Genomic DNA, 20,131 nt, shown 5'->3' on the forward strand with positions numbered 1-20,131 from the left:
ACTGAGAAAAATGGAAACTATTTTTCTTGAATGGCTTGACCCTCCAAATCAGACTTTTTAAAACAAATTCTTCATTCAAATATAGTCAAGCAAAACTGGCAAGTTGAAGTGAAACATAACATTTAGGAAGTATCATATCAATGTTATGTGTGCAACTCTTACTTTTCCTTTGACATGTAGGTATCATGATTTCATCATAGTTATTTTTAGCAGGGCTTCTGCATGAGACAAGATAAGGCTACTTCATTTTAATCTCTCTGTTCAAAAACTAGCATCACGTTTTACTTACTAAACATTATCCAAACTCTTTTCTGAATGGGGAATTACTTAGCTCTTTATAGATTTCTCTTTTGTGCTCAGTTCTACAATATAAAATGTGCTAGTACACAGGAAGGAATTTATTTTTACAAAATGTTTGTGAAGCAGAGGGATGACTCGATTTTCCAAATGGGAAACAGACCCAGAGACATCTAGACTAAATTTAAGCTGACGTGAGTACAGCTGGATTATAGAATGCAAAGCCCCTCAGCTGCCATATATTTCAACTGTATTTGGAGTGCTTAGCATATGTGAACATCACACAGTATGTGTCTCAAGAAGGACACGCAGAAAATGAGTACCCTGGAAAATGGTGTAAGTTTTTACAGCATGAAACCTGAAGTTTGCATTAATACAGAGATGGAAAATGCAGTGTAGTCTTCCCTGGTACCCATTCAGGGCCTTCTGCTATGGCACGGTGGTTTGTGTTCCAGCAGACAGCTATGTTTCCTGAACTGAAAGCAGGACAGCTGTAGTCACCATTCTCCCCATCTGCTACAACCGGCAAACACAATTCAGCTTTCTTAACAACTAGTTATTGTCACTATCTGAATGCATGTTGTTGGGAAGGGACAGAGGCCTGTTTGGAACTTTTAGCTTCTGCTGCTTTTGTTCCTACCTGGTCCGAGGCCTATGGATCTCCATCCCTTTCATCCAAGGTCTGTGTGAGTAAAAAAGCATCTCTCCATTGACCTTTAACGTATTTTGAATCAAACTTGAAAAACCTCAAACCAGGGCACTACTACAGCCTACACCCCATATTTCATGGTTACAATCTTATCTTCCTGGAAGCTCACTACACAGCTAATGTTCTTTGCATTTCTATGTTAAAAGAAGATGACCACATGAAAACAGTAACAACAAAACCAAAACCAAGAGCCACCAATCAACTAACCAGTGAATCTTCAGGCCAAGAGTCAGCAAAAGGCCATCACCCAATTTCTTATGGTTTTAAGGAATCTTTAAAGGTATATTTCAGCTTTTTCCATTGGCATTTGCTAGCAATTTTGGTTGGAAATATTTATAGTTATTATCATTCTAAAGTGAATGGTTGGTCTACTTTTTTAACTATATGAGCAGTAACAAAAGATACGTTTCCCCATGTGGTCTGATCAGAATTTCTGCGGTGGCGTAACTCCAAAGTAGTTGATTTTAGTTAAGCTTAACATTTTTATTTGAGCTAGAAGGATCAAATTTGAAGGGCTTCCTGTACAAGAGCAAAACCTAGTAAACACAGGTAACGATAATCTTAAATATTGTGTATATTATAGTCACTAATGTATACAGTATTCAGGCAAAACCTCAGACTTGTACAGTTTCAAGTATAAAAATGAATAAAGCTCTTTTAAGTTAAGATTAAAACTAGGGAGCAACAACCGTAAGGAAAATAAAGCTTCAGTCCGTGAATCCATCTGAGCAGCAAATATCAGTATGGTGAACTTAACTATATGAAGAGCTAGGCTTCTGCATTTGAGTTGAGGCAGAAACACAGACTGTATTCCTCTAAGGAGAATCCTTAAAGTGAAACCAGAACCATCATGGATGAATAACGTGATGATTTCAGAGGGTTCATAAGCTACAGATAGGAGAGGCTGGAATCAAGCAAACGCTGCACCGAGAACTATACTGTCAAACCCAAGTTAGATATCATTTTTGAAAGTGATCAGAAACACAAATCTGGGAGGAGGATTTGCATTTTGGATTTTGCTTTGAGCCTCAAAGGCTCAAAAGGATAAGATTCCTTTAGTGCCGTCTTCAATTTGGCAGTCTGGATTGCAAAGTCCAGCACAATAGCAACCACCAGCCTCCCCACAGCAGTTATGTGCCCAAGAACAGAATATTAATTTGGCTGGGCTGCTAGCAGCACTGAATCTTGGTTATTCATAGAAGAGAAAGGGATATGGAAAATATTGTGAATAAGGACAATCTTTCTCCCCTCCAGCTCTTACATGAAAAACTTTATGGTAATTACACTTAACAAAAAAACTTGTTTCCATGTTACAAAACTGCATTTGAAAAACTGGAAAAGAAAGAAGACAAGGTAGGGAGCACTGATGGGAACCCACTGACATTTGAGCTATATGTTACTGATACTGACACTGCTGTGTATATTTAATTTGATTTCCATGTGTTAAAACAGACACTGTCCACTAGAGATACATGCAAATTAGATCACACGTATGGCATTTTACATCAGTGATTACTCCAAAAGCCATAATAGCAATGTAATAGAAGCTTTGATCTACTTTGATTTATTACCATTTCAGACTCTAGACTAATTTTCCATAGATTCTATTACTGAGGCTGAACTCTGAAGAGTTAGATTGCTTTGGGACCTGAACCTACAGAGCAGTTGCACTGAGTGTTATAACTAGTCTAAGAGAATACAAACTAATGTCTGGCTTCTCAAACAAACTGATTTAAGTAGTAAAACCCAAACAAATAAATACTAAACACTGTATGCTGGAGAGCAGCTTGCTACTGGATTCAAAAAGAAAACAGTGATTGTCTAGAAAAGAAATCTCATGGTTATATCTAATCAAGCCAGTCTTGATGCCATACAGTCCAAGGTATGGTACAGCACAAAGAAAATGGAAAAAACCCTTTGCTTAAATGGATGTAATTATAGAGAAATAATGACAAGACTGATTTTGGAAAATGCAAACATAGATTACATACATGAGTCTAAACTATAACCATTCAAAAGGAAAATGACATTCATAGCTCTCTGACTTGATCTAATTTGTTTCATAAAGGATTGCACATCTCTACCATAAGACAGGGTGAAATGTCTCCCTATTTTGTGGAAGAAGAAAGAAGAGAAAAATTCAGAGATGGGCATTTAAAATTGAAACATAAAGACTTGTCTTGAAACAAAAAGCAAAGATCTTTAAAGTTCCAAATGGGGAAGGATGGAAATTATTCTGAATTACCTGATTTTTAGAATAGAGAAAGGTATATAACATTATCTGGAAAACAGCTGTGATTTTATCATTCAATTTCTTAGTGCCTATGCTTCCTAATAGACACTTTGAATTTTATTTATTCTCTCACTGATAAAGGCAGAGCTGAGAAGCATTTTACCACAATAAAAATCAAGAAAACATCTATTATAATTTTGATAAGTTGAGTACATAAGGTTTAAACCAAAATCTGTAATATGACATGTGGTGCCATTCAAAATCCCAGTTTTTACCACTCTCCTGAATGTTAAATAATCCTCTGTAAATGAACTTAGTGCTTGAACTGAACTTATTAGCAGAGAACAAAGAATAAGTGCAAAACATTAACAGGAAGGGATAATCTTATTTGACGGAAGTCACAAGGTAGGTACCATGCACACAGAAGCTGTAGGATTAAGTAAAAATTTGCTTCTATTTTGAATGTATGAACTAATAATGGATCTAATTTGAGATTCAGCAGTGAGTAAATGATAAGTTATATTTAAAGTACAAATACAGTAACATTTCTTAATGAAGTTTTAAAAATTAATTTTATTGTAAATATCAAAGATGTCATTCATCGAAGTTATTAATGTATACCGTGATCAGATTATTGCAATAACACACTCTCCTTCCTGATGTAACTTGAAGTTTTGCCATACTTTCACTCATGAGCTGTCATGAATGTCTTTCTTGATCTGACATCTATCTCTTGTAGCAAGAACAGTTCTCTATTCTGGTATGGCAGAGAGAATGCTGCAGAAGACATTTTGTGCAGCCACTAATTCCAATAACAAGAATGAAGATAGAACTACTAAAGCTATTTTCTACAAGTAAGGAAACTAGATCACTGCCTTTTCATAAATTTTTGCAGTTTAATTTGCACTTACTTTTTATAAAAGTAAGAATTTTAATTCATTCATTTTTCTTAAGTCTAGAATACGGTAGTACTATTAGCAAAGCAAAATGCAATATAAAAAATGCAATTCTTTAAATGGCAATTCCCAAATAGAAAGCTTTGACCTCTTGTTCACATTTGAAAGAGAAATATCTACAAATTCTAATTTTACTGGAAACCTCATTGTTCTATAAGCAACTGCAAAAAAATAACACAGAAAACCAGGAGTAGATTGTCCCAATATAATCCTAATATAATTATTAGTGGATGTTTATTGGCTCTGTTGTGTTCATTTATTTCTGAACTGCAGATATCACAGATGCATAAAGACACATATTTATTTTTATTAAGATATAGTTTCTGTCTTCAAGCTGAGTATCTTGTTAAGGACATACCTGGCAAGTTAATTAAAGCCACATCCATAAACAATATGAGAACCTCAGCATTCCCTCTAATGGAAAAACATTGCTTCAAATTTCAAATACTATCTCTACAAAGTATATTGAGTTCATAAGGCAACGAGACAGGCAATCTCAATTTAATGTGGCAATTTTTCTTCAATGGATCAGTATATTTATGTCAGATGTAAAGAACCAATTCTCTGTCTGCTGGACTTCTGCTTGAAAGCAGAGAAAAGAATGGCGAGGAACTGCTTACATTTATCTCGTCTCCCCTATCCAAGACATAGCCTTAATTGTAAACATTGTAAAAAAGAGCAATTATTGCTTATGCCATGGGAGTGATCTTATGTTAGGGAAAATAAAGGCATAGGTCCACTCTTATTGGTCATGGTCTTGCATCTCCTGAAACTCATTTCACTTGAATTGTGTCACCCTATGATGGTAAGGGTTGAAAAAAAAAACCCAAACAAAAAACTCCATCTGATATATAGACTGAAAAGTTTACAAAAGAAAAAGGAAATCTTGTTCCAGATATTACCATGTGGAGACTGATTTTGCTTATGCTTTCCCTATTTATGGGATATATTAATATTACAGAAGTGGAAGTTAATTGATGTAACAAAATATAAACTTTGTGCCACTCTAATCAAGTTTGTGCATAATGTTTTCAAAAATGTACAAGTCAAGGGCATAAATACTGAGTACAAAACCAGCCTAATAATCTGACCAATAACAAAACCACATAATTCACTCACTATATTTGAGAATCTGAAGACCACCTATGGTATTTCAGATCTCTTTATATTTCTTAGAGCTATGTCATACTTTTCTTGCTGTTATTCTAATGATCTTCAAAAACAGTGCTAGAGACAGGCCTTTAACAATATGCAATTCAGGTTTCAGACGTTGTATATGGATATTCACTTAGGATTTTCCTTTATATTAAAATATTTCCATAATTATAAAACCAATACTGACATTAAAGCATTCTAGGGTGCCTAAGAATTGTCTGAAGACCTTTTCAGTTATTTGACAATTGCATAGTCAACTACCGTGGTTAAATTAATTCTTCCAAATTTTTTATCTGGCAAACTGCTTCTGGAAAGTTTTAAGTTATAATATCAGAACAAACTTACTCAAAAATTGCATTAACTGGCCCACTGTTTAGAAATCTAGAGAGAAACATTTTAGATCAAAGAGTAAGAAACCCAATTTAAAAAAAAAGATGACAAAGTATAAGGGGTTGCCACATTCTTAAGCCAGCACGAGGAAGCTGGCATACCTCCTTGGAGACAGAAAAGCCTTCTGGAAGTCCTGGATGCAGAATTTGCAGGTAGGTAGCAAATTCAAAATGCTGGGCTTACTGTGCACACACTAAGGATGCTCTTGAATCTGACTGTCAAAAGTAGTCAACAACTACTATCTGCAACAGATATCAACAGTGAATTTAACAGCCTGTACCTACAACTGAATTTTAGGTTCTATGCTGGTGGTAAACACCTGAAAGTCAGAGTAGCAGTTCTCTGTGTTTCAGCACTACTTTCTATTCAAACTAGCCTAAGTAGAAGGAGAAGCAATCTCTTACCTGTCTTTAGTTCTAAAGAACAAGACTCAGTTATTTACAACATTTTGAAATGTATACTGTACAGAATACTTTAACCTAGAGCAATTAAAACTCTTCCTGCAGTCTCTGAATGTACTTCTGAACTCAACTACCTGTTGCAGGAAACAGTATTTCCTCGTTTCTGAATACTGCTGATACCTAATTCCCTGTTTGGGTCTCTCTGTTCTTGTATTATCAGGTAAGATAATACAAGTCTCTGTTGTTTTATTAACAATGCTACGTATACAATCAAATCCCATCAATCTGTATGCAGCAAATACATATTCCAAAACTATTTTAACGGAAATAATGTACTTTTTGGGAGAGAAAACTAACATAAAACTTTGCAGATCTTTCACACCACCAGGCATCACGTTGTAATCACTCAATGAGGCTAAATAGAACATGACAAGCTACAGACCAGAGTGTTTCCCTCTTCAAAAAACTTTTTTTAAAGCAGGAGATGATAGCACTGCAGTAAATATTTTGCTGCCACTATACTTTGAACAAGCAGATCAATAGGTTTCCTTCATTACGCTTTTAGCCAAACACATAGCGCATGCAGAAGCCAGAGGAGGGGGGGGGGAGAGAGAGAGAGAGAGAGATTGATGCTGGTAATAAAAAGCCTGAAGTACAAATGAGGATAAAAAAATGGGGCCATTGCATAATACTACCTAAGTGTAATTTTAGAAATTAGGAGAATATGGACCTTCATTGGTCAATCTGTGTGTTTTTAGTTAGTTAATAATTTCCTATGTGAACTACTGCTATTAAAAAAATAAATTACTATGTTTTGTGCCACCTGGATAATAAGTAAATTATAGATATGTTACACACATACTATACTGCACAACTGCTATGTCAGCATCGTTCCTAACTAATATTTCTACTTTAGAAAAATCATTTAAGTAGTCCTGCTAATATTTACAAAAATTACAGGCATGAAGCTAACTGGTTTTCATGAAGGGGGAAAAACTTTTCTGCATGTTGTGAAATTCAAAGAGAACATGAATTTATATTTTATCATTATACCATTTTAGAGCATTAAAGCTTTAGTTATCTTGCCACAAGGGAATAAATTTTAAAGAAACTCACTTTGGTTCACTTGAATTGAACCAAAGACAGCACCTCATTCTTGACAAGTGGAATTGTTATGGTGCTGACTGGGGCTAAGTAGGTATATAGTACTACTACTCTGTAGTGCTTGGAGTTCAACAAACTATGAAAACCTTTCTGTACCTAAAGGTAAGTAGAAGTTTTTAAAAACTTTCTGCCCATTCCTCTCACATAGGCATCAGTTGACCCCATCCACTGTTTCACCAGTGCAACTGGTGACAATGAAAAGGAACAGGTGAAAAGAAGCTTTTCCTAATTATTGGACTCTGAGATGCAAAACAGCCTCTACAAGGACATGTTCTACGAAAAAAAAAAAAGGCAGCAAATTCTACCGCAAATTCTCCACAATGCAGAATGCACAGATCCCATTTCTCTTCTGCTGGAAGATCTTTCACTTCTTCAATCAAAGACCTTCTATGTAACAGCAGAAAAAAATCCCTAATAGTACACTCACTTTCCTTTTTTGGCAATCTTAGCTCTAGGAGCTAATCCAATTCCAGAGCTTTCATAAAAAATTAAAATTGTAAGGAAATTTCTCATTTTGAATCTACAATGTCTATTTCTGGAAAACAGACTTCATAAATTGCTTACATTAGGTTATCTTTTCTTTTATCTTTTGTTGTACCTTTATCAGAAGGCATGTTCAGCTGACTTCCCACAGCATTGATTCCATTTCTCTCATCTCTGTGTTCCTGGCGTCCTCTGAAGGTCCAAAGCTATTTGGTGATGACTTCAACATATAAAATTAAGAAGCTCTGAACTTGGTGCTTAAGATAATTTTTTTTCTTGGAATAAGAACCACCGAAATAGGTGTAGACACAAGAATCAACCTTGAGATCTTATCAAAAGTGTGGTCCTTTTTCCCCCCTTGTTATGAGATGTTACACAGTACAACATTACTCTTTTTCTTCCCCTTGATCAAAACTAATGGCAGGCTTTTGGACTCGATTTAACAATACCTCAGTTTGGGAGATCTTCTATTACACCATTTAGAGGCCAGGATGTTGTTTACTCATAGCAGCCTTTCCCATTTTCCAGAATAACAGCAGGTGACACTGAGCATCGCTGGACATGCATCCTGACATTAAGCTGTATTTCTGAATGAAGAGTCTCTTACAAAGTTAAAAACTACACTACAATTCCTTTATGGACCCCAGAGAATCTCCAGTCCCTTCCTGCCTCTTCAAATAGATAAAATTGCCACGATTGATTTGTTCCTTTTGATCTATCAGTGGTTCAAAGGGTCTGTTCAAAAATACACAGGGTGCTATCCTGCCATCAGAGAAGAATGTATCCATTTTTTTTTTTTTTTTAACACCTTCATTTTTCAGTTTAAAAGATGGCAGTCTAGGTCTTGTGCTGCATGTTTCATAAGCACAAAAATCTGATCAGCTGGAAATTTAACTGCATCACAAGATCCGGGTCACCACGCAGCCAGGTTATCCACATTTTAGATATGATGATCTTCCCTTCGGATGGAGTATAAAGGACAAATTGCTTGTACAGTCTCGTAGTGCCACCTTGACACTTCAGCTAGCAGACTCTTTACTACAAATTGCAAAGCTATCCTTTGCGGACAGTGTTCACTAAGTTTTCATGCACTTAACACTGCAGTTTTCTTCTTCAATTGCACTGTTCCCATATCACTAATTGGTACTACAGCCTGATAGCTTTGAAAAAGGCAAAATAGTTTTTGGAATCTGATCAAGCAGGAGACCCACACACCAGCCACAATACCTTGGTTTGTATTTCTTTTGAAGACAATGATCCCTCCAGACGGTGAAAAGGACAAATGGCTGAAGTTGCTGGCAAAGCAAGAAGGGTCCAGTTTCCCTGAAAGTGGCTTATTTGCTTCATAACCCATAAAAGCATGTTCACCATTTTTGCTGATGTGAACTATCACAGTTGGATTCTTTGGAAACAAAGTGTCATCAAGCTGAAACGCGTGTTGATCCAGTGTTTTTTCTTAATTTCATAGAGATCATTCAGAAGAAGGGCTGGCTGAGTGAGGATGGCATTTGTCTTTCATCTGTAAACACTAAACCAAATTTCTTGCTTCTGTATTAGCTTAGAAAAAAGTGTCTTTGTATGTGTATGAGCATAGTATAACTTATTTATTCCATATTTGTGTTTTGATGATAATCACGATAAAGCCAGTGAGGCTTTCATATAACACAGTAACAAGGCACAACAAAGTGCAGAATATGTATCAGGTGCTTTTAAGAACACATGCTTGATCGTCTTTAAAACTACTTGTCTCCTGGTTAAGCCAGACAGCAACTAGTTATCTAGGACAGAAAAACTGGTAAGCATCTTTCCTCTTAAAAACTTTTTTATTAGATCTTTTGCCTGTTCATACACTGAAACTAGAAACTTCCTATGACTAAGGATAAGGAAGTGCTAGGAATGATTGCTTGAGAAGCCGAAACTTTTGAGAATAAATTAGACACAAATCAGCAAGGTATTGCTTAAACACAGATCTTCCCGCTTAGGGACAAAGTGACTGAGTAGGTGAGCTCCTTATGATTGCATTTTGTATGATGCTCATTACTAGAACATTCACATCAAGTCTAGCTAGAACTTGGCCCACAGTGTGAGATAGAGCAAACTGTCATCTTTTTAAGAGATCTTGTCAACTTTAAGGGATTCTTTTAAAATACAGAATAAAAAACTGTATGTGCTCAAGACTGATTCGGTACTGCAGAAAACCTCAAGTCCATCTTTTTAATAGTCATCCATTAATCAATTATAATAATATGCTGAAGCCTAATCTTTACACAGTGAGTCATGGCATTAATTTGACAGTATTTTATAAATTCTGCTTTTATCCCATGATGTTGCAAATCTTAACATCTTTTTCCTTTTTTTCTCCATCTCAATTACAATTGTATGTATTTTTCTTCTCAGTCCTTGCTAAGATGGTACTATACCTTATTATAGAAGACTATCATGAAGGTGATAGGGAAGTATTCACAACAGCAGATGCATTTTGGGAGGTAGTGACCCAAGCCAGAGCTTTGGGATATAATATTGAAATTCAGGTATCATAAAGCCACCTATATCTAGACAGGTAATCAGTAATTGTGACGTGATAGCCATCTTTACAGTCTTTCCAGTTTCACTGGCTGAAAATGGGTCAGACTAACCAGTGAAGCATTTTGCAGCCTGGACATCTGTAAGTGTATTATTTTTATTTTAATGTAAGAGATAATTTAGGATGCTTTTATTATATAATTTACGCTTATATGTTATGTAGCAGTTGCCGAGCTAGACTACACATCATGGTGGTCCCAGACTGGTACAGTGATTTTAAAACCATGCTGAACATGGCTGCAGATTGATCATGCAAAATCTGCCCCCCCCCCCAGCTGATTTTTCCCCACTTGTGCACAGTGCGATGCAAAAAAAGAAAAAAGTAAATTAAACCAAAAAAAGGGTGATGGGCGAGCAGGTCGACTGTGTGAGAGAACACGTGCAAAGTATACCTCAGAAACACTATAGGTGGATGAGCACGAAGGGAGCCGAGCCTGGTTGTGCAGTGGGGAAAAGAAAACATTGTTAAAAAAGAAATGGTGGCACAGTAAGGGTCTCAGAAGGTTTTCTGTATAGGTGGTTCCAGCCCTGAGGTAGTAGCAGGGGATTCATTAAGTTTCCAGGACCAGCTATTTCAGAAACTCCAAATTTGTGCCTTTTAAGGTGGAAGCTTCTTAAAAGAGCCAAAAAAAAAAAAAAAGGCACTGTATTTATAAAATATTTAAAACGAATGGTGAATCTATCAATGTATCAAGACAACTGTCAATCCTTCCTCCTCTAAATAACTGACAACACCACCCTTAGGACAATAAGGTATTCTAGGATGAAGCTTTACCAATCTCTTTCATATAAACCTATTAGTTTTATTCTAAGTCTGTAAAGGGTACAATGTGAAAACCCATTAGTGGCCCTGTTCTTCCCTGTATTACCTTTATGTTTTTAGATGCTCAGAACCGGCATTTTGACAATGGAGGTTTTTCTTCAACCTCAGTGCCCCCCAAACCAGAATAAATTGCAAAGTTAAATGACTAACGGCCAGATATAGGTCAGTAGAAATCTGCAGATTATGTCCCTAAGCAATGTAAAGTGCTGTGATTCTTGATGGACACTGTCCACTGTCAAAGGCTTTCAGCACAAACACAATTTAGTTGGTAATGCTAGTTTTACTGATTGCTTAAGAAACACTTTTTTTTTTAATACAAGATACCCATTTTTCTATACTATTAATCACTCAGACCTAACTCAAGTATTAAAAAAGGACTCTCCAGTTATTTATAGGATTTCTTTTCCTACCAAAGCTGAAAATTCTTTCTTTTGGTTGAAAACATTTCATGTTTCAATTACAAAGAGTAGTCCGAGTTCTGCCTTTGTTTTTTTTTTTCTTCCCCTTTTTGTTAGATTAATAATGATTTGATGACAACTGGCTGTGAAGAAAGAGTAAAACTAGCCTAATAAAAGAAATTCAAAGAGACACGGTTCTTATAAATGCATTAAAAATCTCCTCTTGATTTTTTCTAGTGGTGGAAAAATGAATTATCAGAAGCCCCAGTAAAAAATCCTTAGACTGCAACAAAATTAGTATCTGTACAGCAGTTTGGATACACTTGTGGTAAAGATGAACCCAGCAAGAATTTCCACCTAAATTATTAGTGACCACTTGCTGACTTAGGTATTATGGTGGACTGAGCAGAGAACGTGGTACTCGTAAAAAGCATCTCATGAATATTCTTCAATCTCAAATGTGTATTTCATAATTCTTCATTGAAATATAAAATATCACTTCCAAGAAAATCTGACAGTCAAATTTGTCTCTGTTCATTTATGTCTCTATTATATACTTCTACACTGCTGTTCTTTCTTCACAGAAAATTTAATACTCTAAAAATATTTTTGTTCCTTTCTAGCATTGTGTATTTCATTTGCTCTTCTAGATAACATTACTGAGGAAATCTGAATCACTTCACTACTTCTTAAATGTTCACACACACTCAGCACTTTCTTCACCAGATGAAATGTTTTCTTATAGTGAGATGATCTGCAGAAGGATTAAGTAGACAAAGAGAAAAAGTAGAAAATGTAGTTTTAAAAAACCAAGTGTTATTCTTAAACATTCTATTTTGTAAAAAAAAAAAAGGGAAAAAGAAAAAAAAGAAAATAAGAGAGAACCCCTTCTGACAGAGCAAAAGCTGTTTCTAGAAACATTGCTTTGAAAGCTTTCTAAAAAAGGTAAGGTGTGCTGTTGCTGTGAACAGGGGTCCTGCTATTCACAAAAGACTTTTGGATAAGTCCCTAATCAAGATGATTGTCATAAATAATGTCCAATCATTGTTAACATGGTTTGTCTTGCAACACCACGGAAAAAGAAAAACCATTAGCTTCTGTTTTGCGGGTGAGGATCCAAAGAATGCAGTAACAGCAAGAAACGTCACAGCAGCAGTTTAAGTATCATCAGCAACTACATAAACAGAAACAACAATGATGAGGAGGTTTGGAATCGTACTCAGCAAAGTTTTGAAACTTGGCTCATCTTGTCTTCTCCTCACACTACCTTACAAGGGGAATGCTAGACACTTGTGTACTTCTTTAATCTTCTCTTAGACAACTACTATAAGTAGAATGCTATTAACTTTCCTTGTCAAATTATCCTGTGATCTAATTGTCCATATTTTCATTAATATCTAGGCTAAACTTACAATTCAATTTCAGTCTTATTCCTATTAGTGCTTAATCACTTTAAATAATTTTATATTTTCTTTTTCATAGTTCCAGTTGTATAGAAGCAAGTGATAACATTCCCTTCAATAAGATACCTGTATATTTAATTTCTCCCTAAGATCACACACACAATTTTCCTTAATCTCTTTATCTCATTCACTCCACATTCTTTTTTTGTTATTCATACATGTATAGACTCTCAATTTACCTATGTCATTTTCTCATAATGATGAAATTGAAGGTACGCTCAAGTGTTCTAGCCTCAAACTGATCTAATGTTCTTGAGGAAAGGACTATGCTCATACCACACTTCTGCACATAGTGACTGCTCTTTGTTTTATTTTCAATAGGATCACACAATGAGACCGCTTAATCTGCTGCATGCTTATCATTTCCTGATCATTTCTATGTTATTGCTTTCTTGCTAACTAGTCTCCATTTTTGAGCATCTGCCTGATTTCAGCATTTTGTAAGTTATTGCTTCTGTGTTATTAAAATTAAATGTCAATACTCTTCCAAGCAACTTTGATGATTCTGCAATCTATCACCTATTCTGCTTACAATCTGTTGTCATATATGAACTCCAGTGATTGTTTCTTCCAGTTTGAGAAAGAGAAGGCAGCTTTCCTTATTTTGTATGCTACCTGAGAACCCCTGCATCTTATGTTAGGTGAAGCTAATGTGCTAACATTTGAGCTGTTGGGCTCTTTTCCTCCATGAACATTCAAGTTAAGGGGCTGTGTTGTCAGTCACAGAAATTCCCCACTGTGAGAACGATTTTAAAAGAGATATGCCCATCTACACCAACCAAGAATCTCGTTCAAAGGCTGCAAGAGCAATTTGTTGTTAGTCTGAGGGCCTTACTGGCTTGACTCAGATCTTTAAAAATAGAATATTAAGACCAGGAATAAAAGCCCTATAAATGCAATCCTTCATCATGATCAAAGAAGGCAGGTACTTAAAGAAAGACAGAACACTGCATGCAGGAGACCATAGACTCTGAGGGATACAGCTCTCTATGAAAAATAATAATCGCGGTTTCATTAAACATCATCTATGAACAGTATTTGGCCTCTGCTATGAATTCTGAGAAGATTTTTCTTGAACAAAACCAGAACCTTTGATTTGGAACTATGCTGGTCAAAAGCCACACAAAAATTGTTTTGCATATTACTTGGGAACTCTGTGTAGGACTTCTATACTTAGATTTAATTCTTTTTTCTGATGGGTTTTTGATAACATTTTTCTGCAGAATTTAAATGGGCATCTAAAATTCTGCACAATTACTGCACAATTAAAAAAAAATATCTTCAAAACACAGATTGAAGCAATATTGAGTATTGTTCTGCTGAATCTCAGCTGAACTCCACACTTTCAGGAAGGTACCAACTTTAGCAGGTGTTATGAGCTCTAAAATATAAACCAGTCAGCTGTTTCACTGCTAATCATCTCAGTAGCTAATGCACTTACTTGCTACTGCTACATTAATTTGAACAGCAGGGGAATGCTAATATGTCCAAGTGATAGAAGACTAATTTTTCTAAACAATATTTAAGTTCAGCTTCAAACACAGGTCTCTGGGAGAAGTTAAAGGATTAAGCCACGAAAAGAACTGGAATGGATGCAAGGAAGATGAATGAAGGTCTCACAAAGAGATGGAAAAAGATGGAACTCTCAGGTCAGGATAACTTTTTTTGCATTACCTAGTGGGAAGTGTCCTTGCCCATGGCAGGGGGGTTGGAACTAGATGATCTTTAAGGTCCCGTCCAACCTAAACCATTCTGTGATTCTATGACTACTGCTGATACTAAAAGTAGTGTTTTAAAATGAAAACTACTCAAGCCCCCAAACTGCTTAAGTAACTCAAATTTTCATATATGTATTCAGCCCAATTTTATTTTAAATACCTGGCAGACTTTCTAAACGGTTGGTGGAATCTCGGATATTCTGCAGAATTCCAATGTTTCCTACATATTTCCAATGGCCTTTGAATTTAATCTGGAAAGCATCTCTTTGCAATTTATTCTGGAACAAAGGTTCCACCTTAACAGTACACACAATTGTGTAATAGTATTTCATTTTCACTTATGGTGCTGGCCATCAGATACTATATGCTCCCCCTCCCACACCATTCAATACATTTGCCACATCGTAGGAGTATTAACAACTTACATCTAAACCCCTTTCCAAAAGCAGTATGGAAGAGATGAAAATTATTTTAAAGATGAACTATTAACAGATCCCTCATAATTTTCTTTCCAGTTGTCCGCTATTTAGTAAGGATTTGTTCTATTCTTTGATCAGTCATTTGTATATTGTCTTTTAAAATGTTTCCTTATCTAAAACATCCATTATTACAGCATGAATCACGGCGGCAGTGACAAAGCAGCAGATTTCAGTTATATGTTATTATACTTGCAATGTGTCCTGCTTGTTTTAAGAAACTTAAAGGGCATATGCAGAATATATGGAACATTTCTTAGCTCACATTCCGACTTCCTTACTTACACTGCGTGGGTACGGCCACGGAGTAACAGAAAGAGTGGCAGAGAGGAACAGGACAATTTCATGACAACTAATTTGTCATGGCTAATGTGGCCACAGCTTTTCATTTGAAACCTTTCCCTGTGTGACATTCTGTGAAATAACATTTGATTAGAACACCTTTTTTGTAGTACAAAGTTTCACGGCATAATTTTTTTCTGGCTTTATATTATTCACTAGTACTAAATCATGAATTTAACAGTGAGGAGTCTAAAATAAAGGAACTTGCTTTGTCTTGATTATGACTAACAAATTTGAGATACCACCAAATCTAAAATATCACACAGTTTATTCCCCCCAAAACTTGATTTTTTTAAAGATTTGCAAGGGAAAAGATACAGTCCTTTAATCAAATTTATTTTATAGAAAGCTGCGATATATTAGCAGCTCAATTTCCTTGTATTTGACCTGCAAAAGTTTATAAATTCAGAGACTTCTATTTGACAATGAGCAGAAATCAACTTTATGTCAGATACATAGCTGGATATGCAAACACGTCCAAAAGGGGCAAAAATTATCAAATCATTATCATTACCCAAACTACCTTGCACTATACAACCATAGTGGATTATGCATTAGAATCATAGCGCTGAAAATGACAACAGTCATAGTGTATGAAAGACACAAACAGGACATGAATCTAAAGAAATTTTGAGAATCTTCACTGGATGGACGTGCAAAGAGATAAATGGTTACTAACTTTCACATCTACTATGCTCACAACTGTCCCTTTTTTCTAATTTTCATTATACATTAAATTATGCAACTCAAATTCACTTCTATAGAATTAATTGCTGAAAAGCTGATCTTAATTTATGAGGTGAACTACTAAACACAATGTACCGCTGTCTGTGTTGCTATGTTGGATTTGACTTGCTTTATTAAATAGTTCTGTGAAAAATGGGCAACTTTATAGGGGTGTCATGACTGATACGCTAGATTCTAATCCTTTTCTCAAGATTTTTTTCATTAAAGAAAAAACCTAATGCATAAGAAATATGCTGCAGAACTTTTTATATTAGTCTGCTAGAAAAACAAGCAACAAAATTTGCATACCTGGCATTCAACCAAATATTAACCTATTTTATGAGATAAAATGGGGACCCAAAAAGAGTAAAGGCAAAGACAGAGGTACACGTATATGCTTTTGGGTTACCTTATATCAGCCATAGTTTTCAGTTCAGGTAAGGCTATCAATCACTGGCAGAAATTAAGGCTATCTATTTTATTTGTTGCTAAGTTTAATATTGAGGAAATTTTTAAATATGTAAGCTCAATTTTGGAAAAGGGATTTTGTTTTACTTGCTGTAAAGCCAAGAAGTTTGATTAACATTCATTAAAATGTAGTAGGATATTCTTTTAAACAAAACCTGTCAATTAGGTCAGGTTTCTCACAAACATTAAAATGAAACCCCAGCTAGAAAAGGAAGAAAACACAAAGGGGGGAGAGAGAGAGAGAGAAAGAAAAAAGATGGGGATGAGAGGACAAACCAATCAGATTTGGTGTTACCAGCCAGTGGAAGTTTTAAAAAAACAGATCACCGAGTGAAATCGTACATTTACTCGGAGAGAGCATCCTTTGACATTGCCTTCTAGGTGATCTCTGAGCTCCTCCAGCTTTCGATGGAGCTACATGTAAACATCAGAAAATGAATTGAAAAAGCAACCTGTTCTCTTGTCATGTTTTTTTTCTTTTCTTTTTTCTTTTGTTCTTTGTTTATGTGTGTGTGGTTTTTTTTAAATAAATCATAGCATAACACATTTCTCACTGCCTCTGGCAAAACATTTCAAGACATCAAAGTGCTTTGAACAACACAGACATACAAGCTCAGTAAACCTGGAAACTGGAAACAAGGTATTTTTTCTTGATTAACATGGCTTTTTTTTCAGTACAGGAAAAAAAAAGAAAAATCAACAGACAGATCATTCTAAAGCTACTAATCCTCTGCTACATTGTTCATTTACTTATTTATTTGTTTGTTCATTGGTAAGACTGTGTTCTAGAATTTATTTCCATCAAAAAAAGCTTTTTAGAGGTAAATTTTCATACTTGGGAACATCAATTAGGATTCCCCATTTTTTATAAGGATATTCATGTAAGATTTTGTGTCTAAATATATATTTTGGGTCGTGAAATTAAATCAGATACAGAAATAATAACCCTACATTAGGTGTTCGTAAAAATAATAGGTGAACCCCAGCATCCAAACAAGCTACATCTTCTGCATATGTATATGCGTTACGCATCTAGAATTGTACGTGATGACACATTAAAACGCACAGGGCACATTAATTACATAGACAATTTTCAAAACCAGCATAGAAACTGTGGCTATCTTGTATTTTCCTCCATGTGAACTCAGTGGTTCTGAATGTCTCCCACTGAAACAGTGCCTCATTCATGTACAGTGTTCTTCTCGTCTACGCTGTAACTAAAACCTCTTCCCAAAACATGAGATGAAAAGATAAAGCCTCACAGACAGTGAGGAATGCTACAGATGCCGCTAGCTATGACTTGTATAAATAAATAGCAACTGGCTTCTTTTTCTACGGTGAGATTAATTTAAACGGTGGCATTACTGGAAAGAGGTGCATAACTAATCCTTCCCCTCCCCTTCTTTATGCTCAGTGAAATAACATTTTCACAAAGATCAGCTGTAGAGCAGTGTTAAAGAAAAGAGAGGATGGCGTGTCCTGGAAAAAGGCAATACGCTTACATACAAAACCAAAACAAAAGATCAAAAACCAAGAAGGCAGGAAAGGCAAGGACAGTGCAGAAGAATAATGTAATAATTAGTGCTTGAGAAAGTGCTAAAAGGAAATAAAGCGGGAAAAAAAAGTGAAAAATTGGATGGCTGAAAAAGAGGCAACTGTTGAGATGGAACCTTAACAGAGTGACCTGGACTGCACATGATCAGCATCCTGGTATAGATTACGTCCTGCGTTTTAAACCATTTATTAGAGTGTACCACTATGCATGTGGGTATTGATTTAGACAACTGGCTGTTCTGTTAAGTGCTCTAAATATTTGAGTATGTTTGTACAAACATAAAAAAGGCAGAAGGGACTCATGATTAGCAAAACAGTGGCTCCATTCTTATTAGCCTCACATGAATCTCTCTCTCATTTCCTCTTTATTTACTCTGATTTTTTCTGAGTAGGCTAGATATACATGAAATATTCAACTCTCTTGTAGTGGTCTTTTGCAGAATTAAATGCAAAAAGTGTGAGCCCTATAAAAGTTTAATTATGTTTCAAGATGAGAAGCAGTAGTCTGAAGATGAATAAGTCACTTCTCCATGTAACAGGCAGTTAAGAGACAACAAACAACACAGATCAGAGAAGTGGTTTAATCATGATCACCAAATTACAGGCACTTCAAGAAAGTTGTTACTATCTCTTATTTGTGGTGACATTCAAAGCTAACTAACCGGCAGCCTGCCTTCAGTAGGTTGTTCTATGTGTAGCACAGAAACAAACAAAATGTGACCCAACAGCAATAAGAATACTGAAATAAAAACGATGGGATGGTGAGAAATGGAAAAGCCCCTTCCCTCCCTCCCCTCACCTCCCCCTTCAAAAGGACAAGTGTAGGCTACAGAAGAAAACTTGCAAAATAAATGTTAGAAACATATTTACTTTGAGGGATCCAACTCTACTAGAAACTCCTTTGCTTTCATCCGGCCGTCTAATTTGCTACAATGGGGGAAGATGGGTAAAAAAGACAGAAGAATAAAGAAAAAGTGAACTTAAAAAAATTTCCACACAATCAGTTAGCAGTACATGCAAGACATCAATTTGACTCTCTGAGACACCTCTAGAGGACAAAGACACAGACTCTAATTTCTGGAATAAACGATGCTTTATCATGGCATTTTAAACTTGCTTTGTTGATCATTCTTATTTCAATATATTACCAATCTGGCACATATGTTGCATGCTGAATTCACTAACATTTTTGAACAAATACAAGTTACTTATCTGATTTGGACATGAAGAATACTGAAGTCCTAAAACTCTAACTGAAGAAAAAAACACCCTACACCTTCTGCAAATCATATGATCATAGTATGCTATAACTGGGAGTATCAGGCCTGGCAAGTATCATGATTGATACCTGACAGAATGCAATACAGATTCCTGTTGACCCAGGCCTAGAGATTTTAGCCACTGCTATCAAGATTCCCAGTTAAAAATTATGCTGCCCAACCAGAAAATTTTAATGCCAGACCAACATTAGATTTTTATTTTAAATATACCACGTATATAACCTCTCCCCCAACATCTCCTACCTGATTACTTTTCCTTTATTAGACACGGTTTTTTCCTAGATGATGCAGAGGATGGAAGAAACAAATGAGGTAGCTGCTCAAAAGGCTTTGTACTGTTAGAAGCATGTAAATAAAACATTCATTTACAGGAAAAGTTCTTTTCAGAATTGCTGAATCCAGTAAATAAACCTCTTTTACTGACAAATTAAACTTGTGTCATGCCATTTGAAGTAGAGAGGAAGAACACAATAAAAATGACGTTAGGGATATCCTTCTAGTCTGAGTCAAGA

The 20,131-nt window shown here is 35.6% G+C and overlaps 1 protein-coding gene across 2 annotated transcripts in view; it reads right to left on the minus strand.

The window, feature by feature from the left end:
• The window catches only part of GPHN (gephyrin), a gene marked incomplete at its 5' end in the record, with an annotated part of 319,581 nt that overhangs the window by 62,561 nt on the left and 236,889 nt on the right, over positions 1-20,131 (minus strand). The window contains one exon of one of the 2 annotated variants that reach the window (XM_082485920.1): positions 19,210-19,266. The exons of the other annotated variant lie outside the window; for it this stretch is intronic. Coding sequence (XP_082342046.1) covers positions 19,210-19,266 — 57 coding nt within the window. The remainder of the gene's footprint in view (positions 1-19,209; positions 19,267-20,131) is intronic. 2 annotated transcript variants of the gene reach the window in all.

This window comes from Vanellus vanellus (assembly GCF_965231255.1).
Source record: "Vanellus vanellus genome assembly, chromosome: 6".
NCBI classification, from domain to species: domain Eukaryota; kingdom Metazoa; phylum Chordata; class Aves; order Charadriiformes; family Charadriidae; genus Vanellus; species Vanellus vanellus.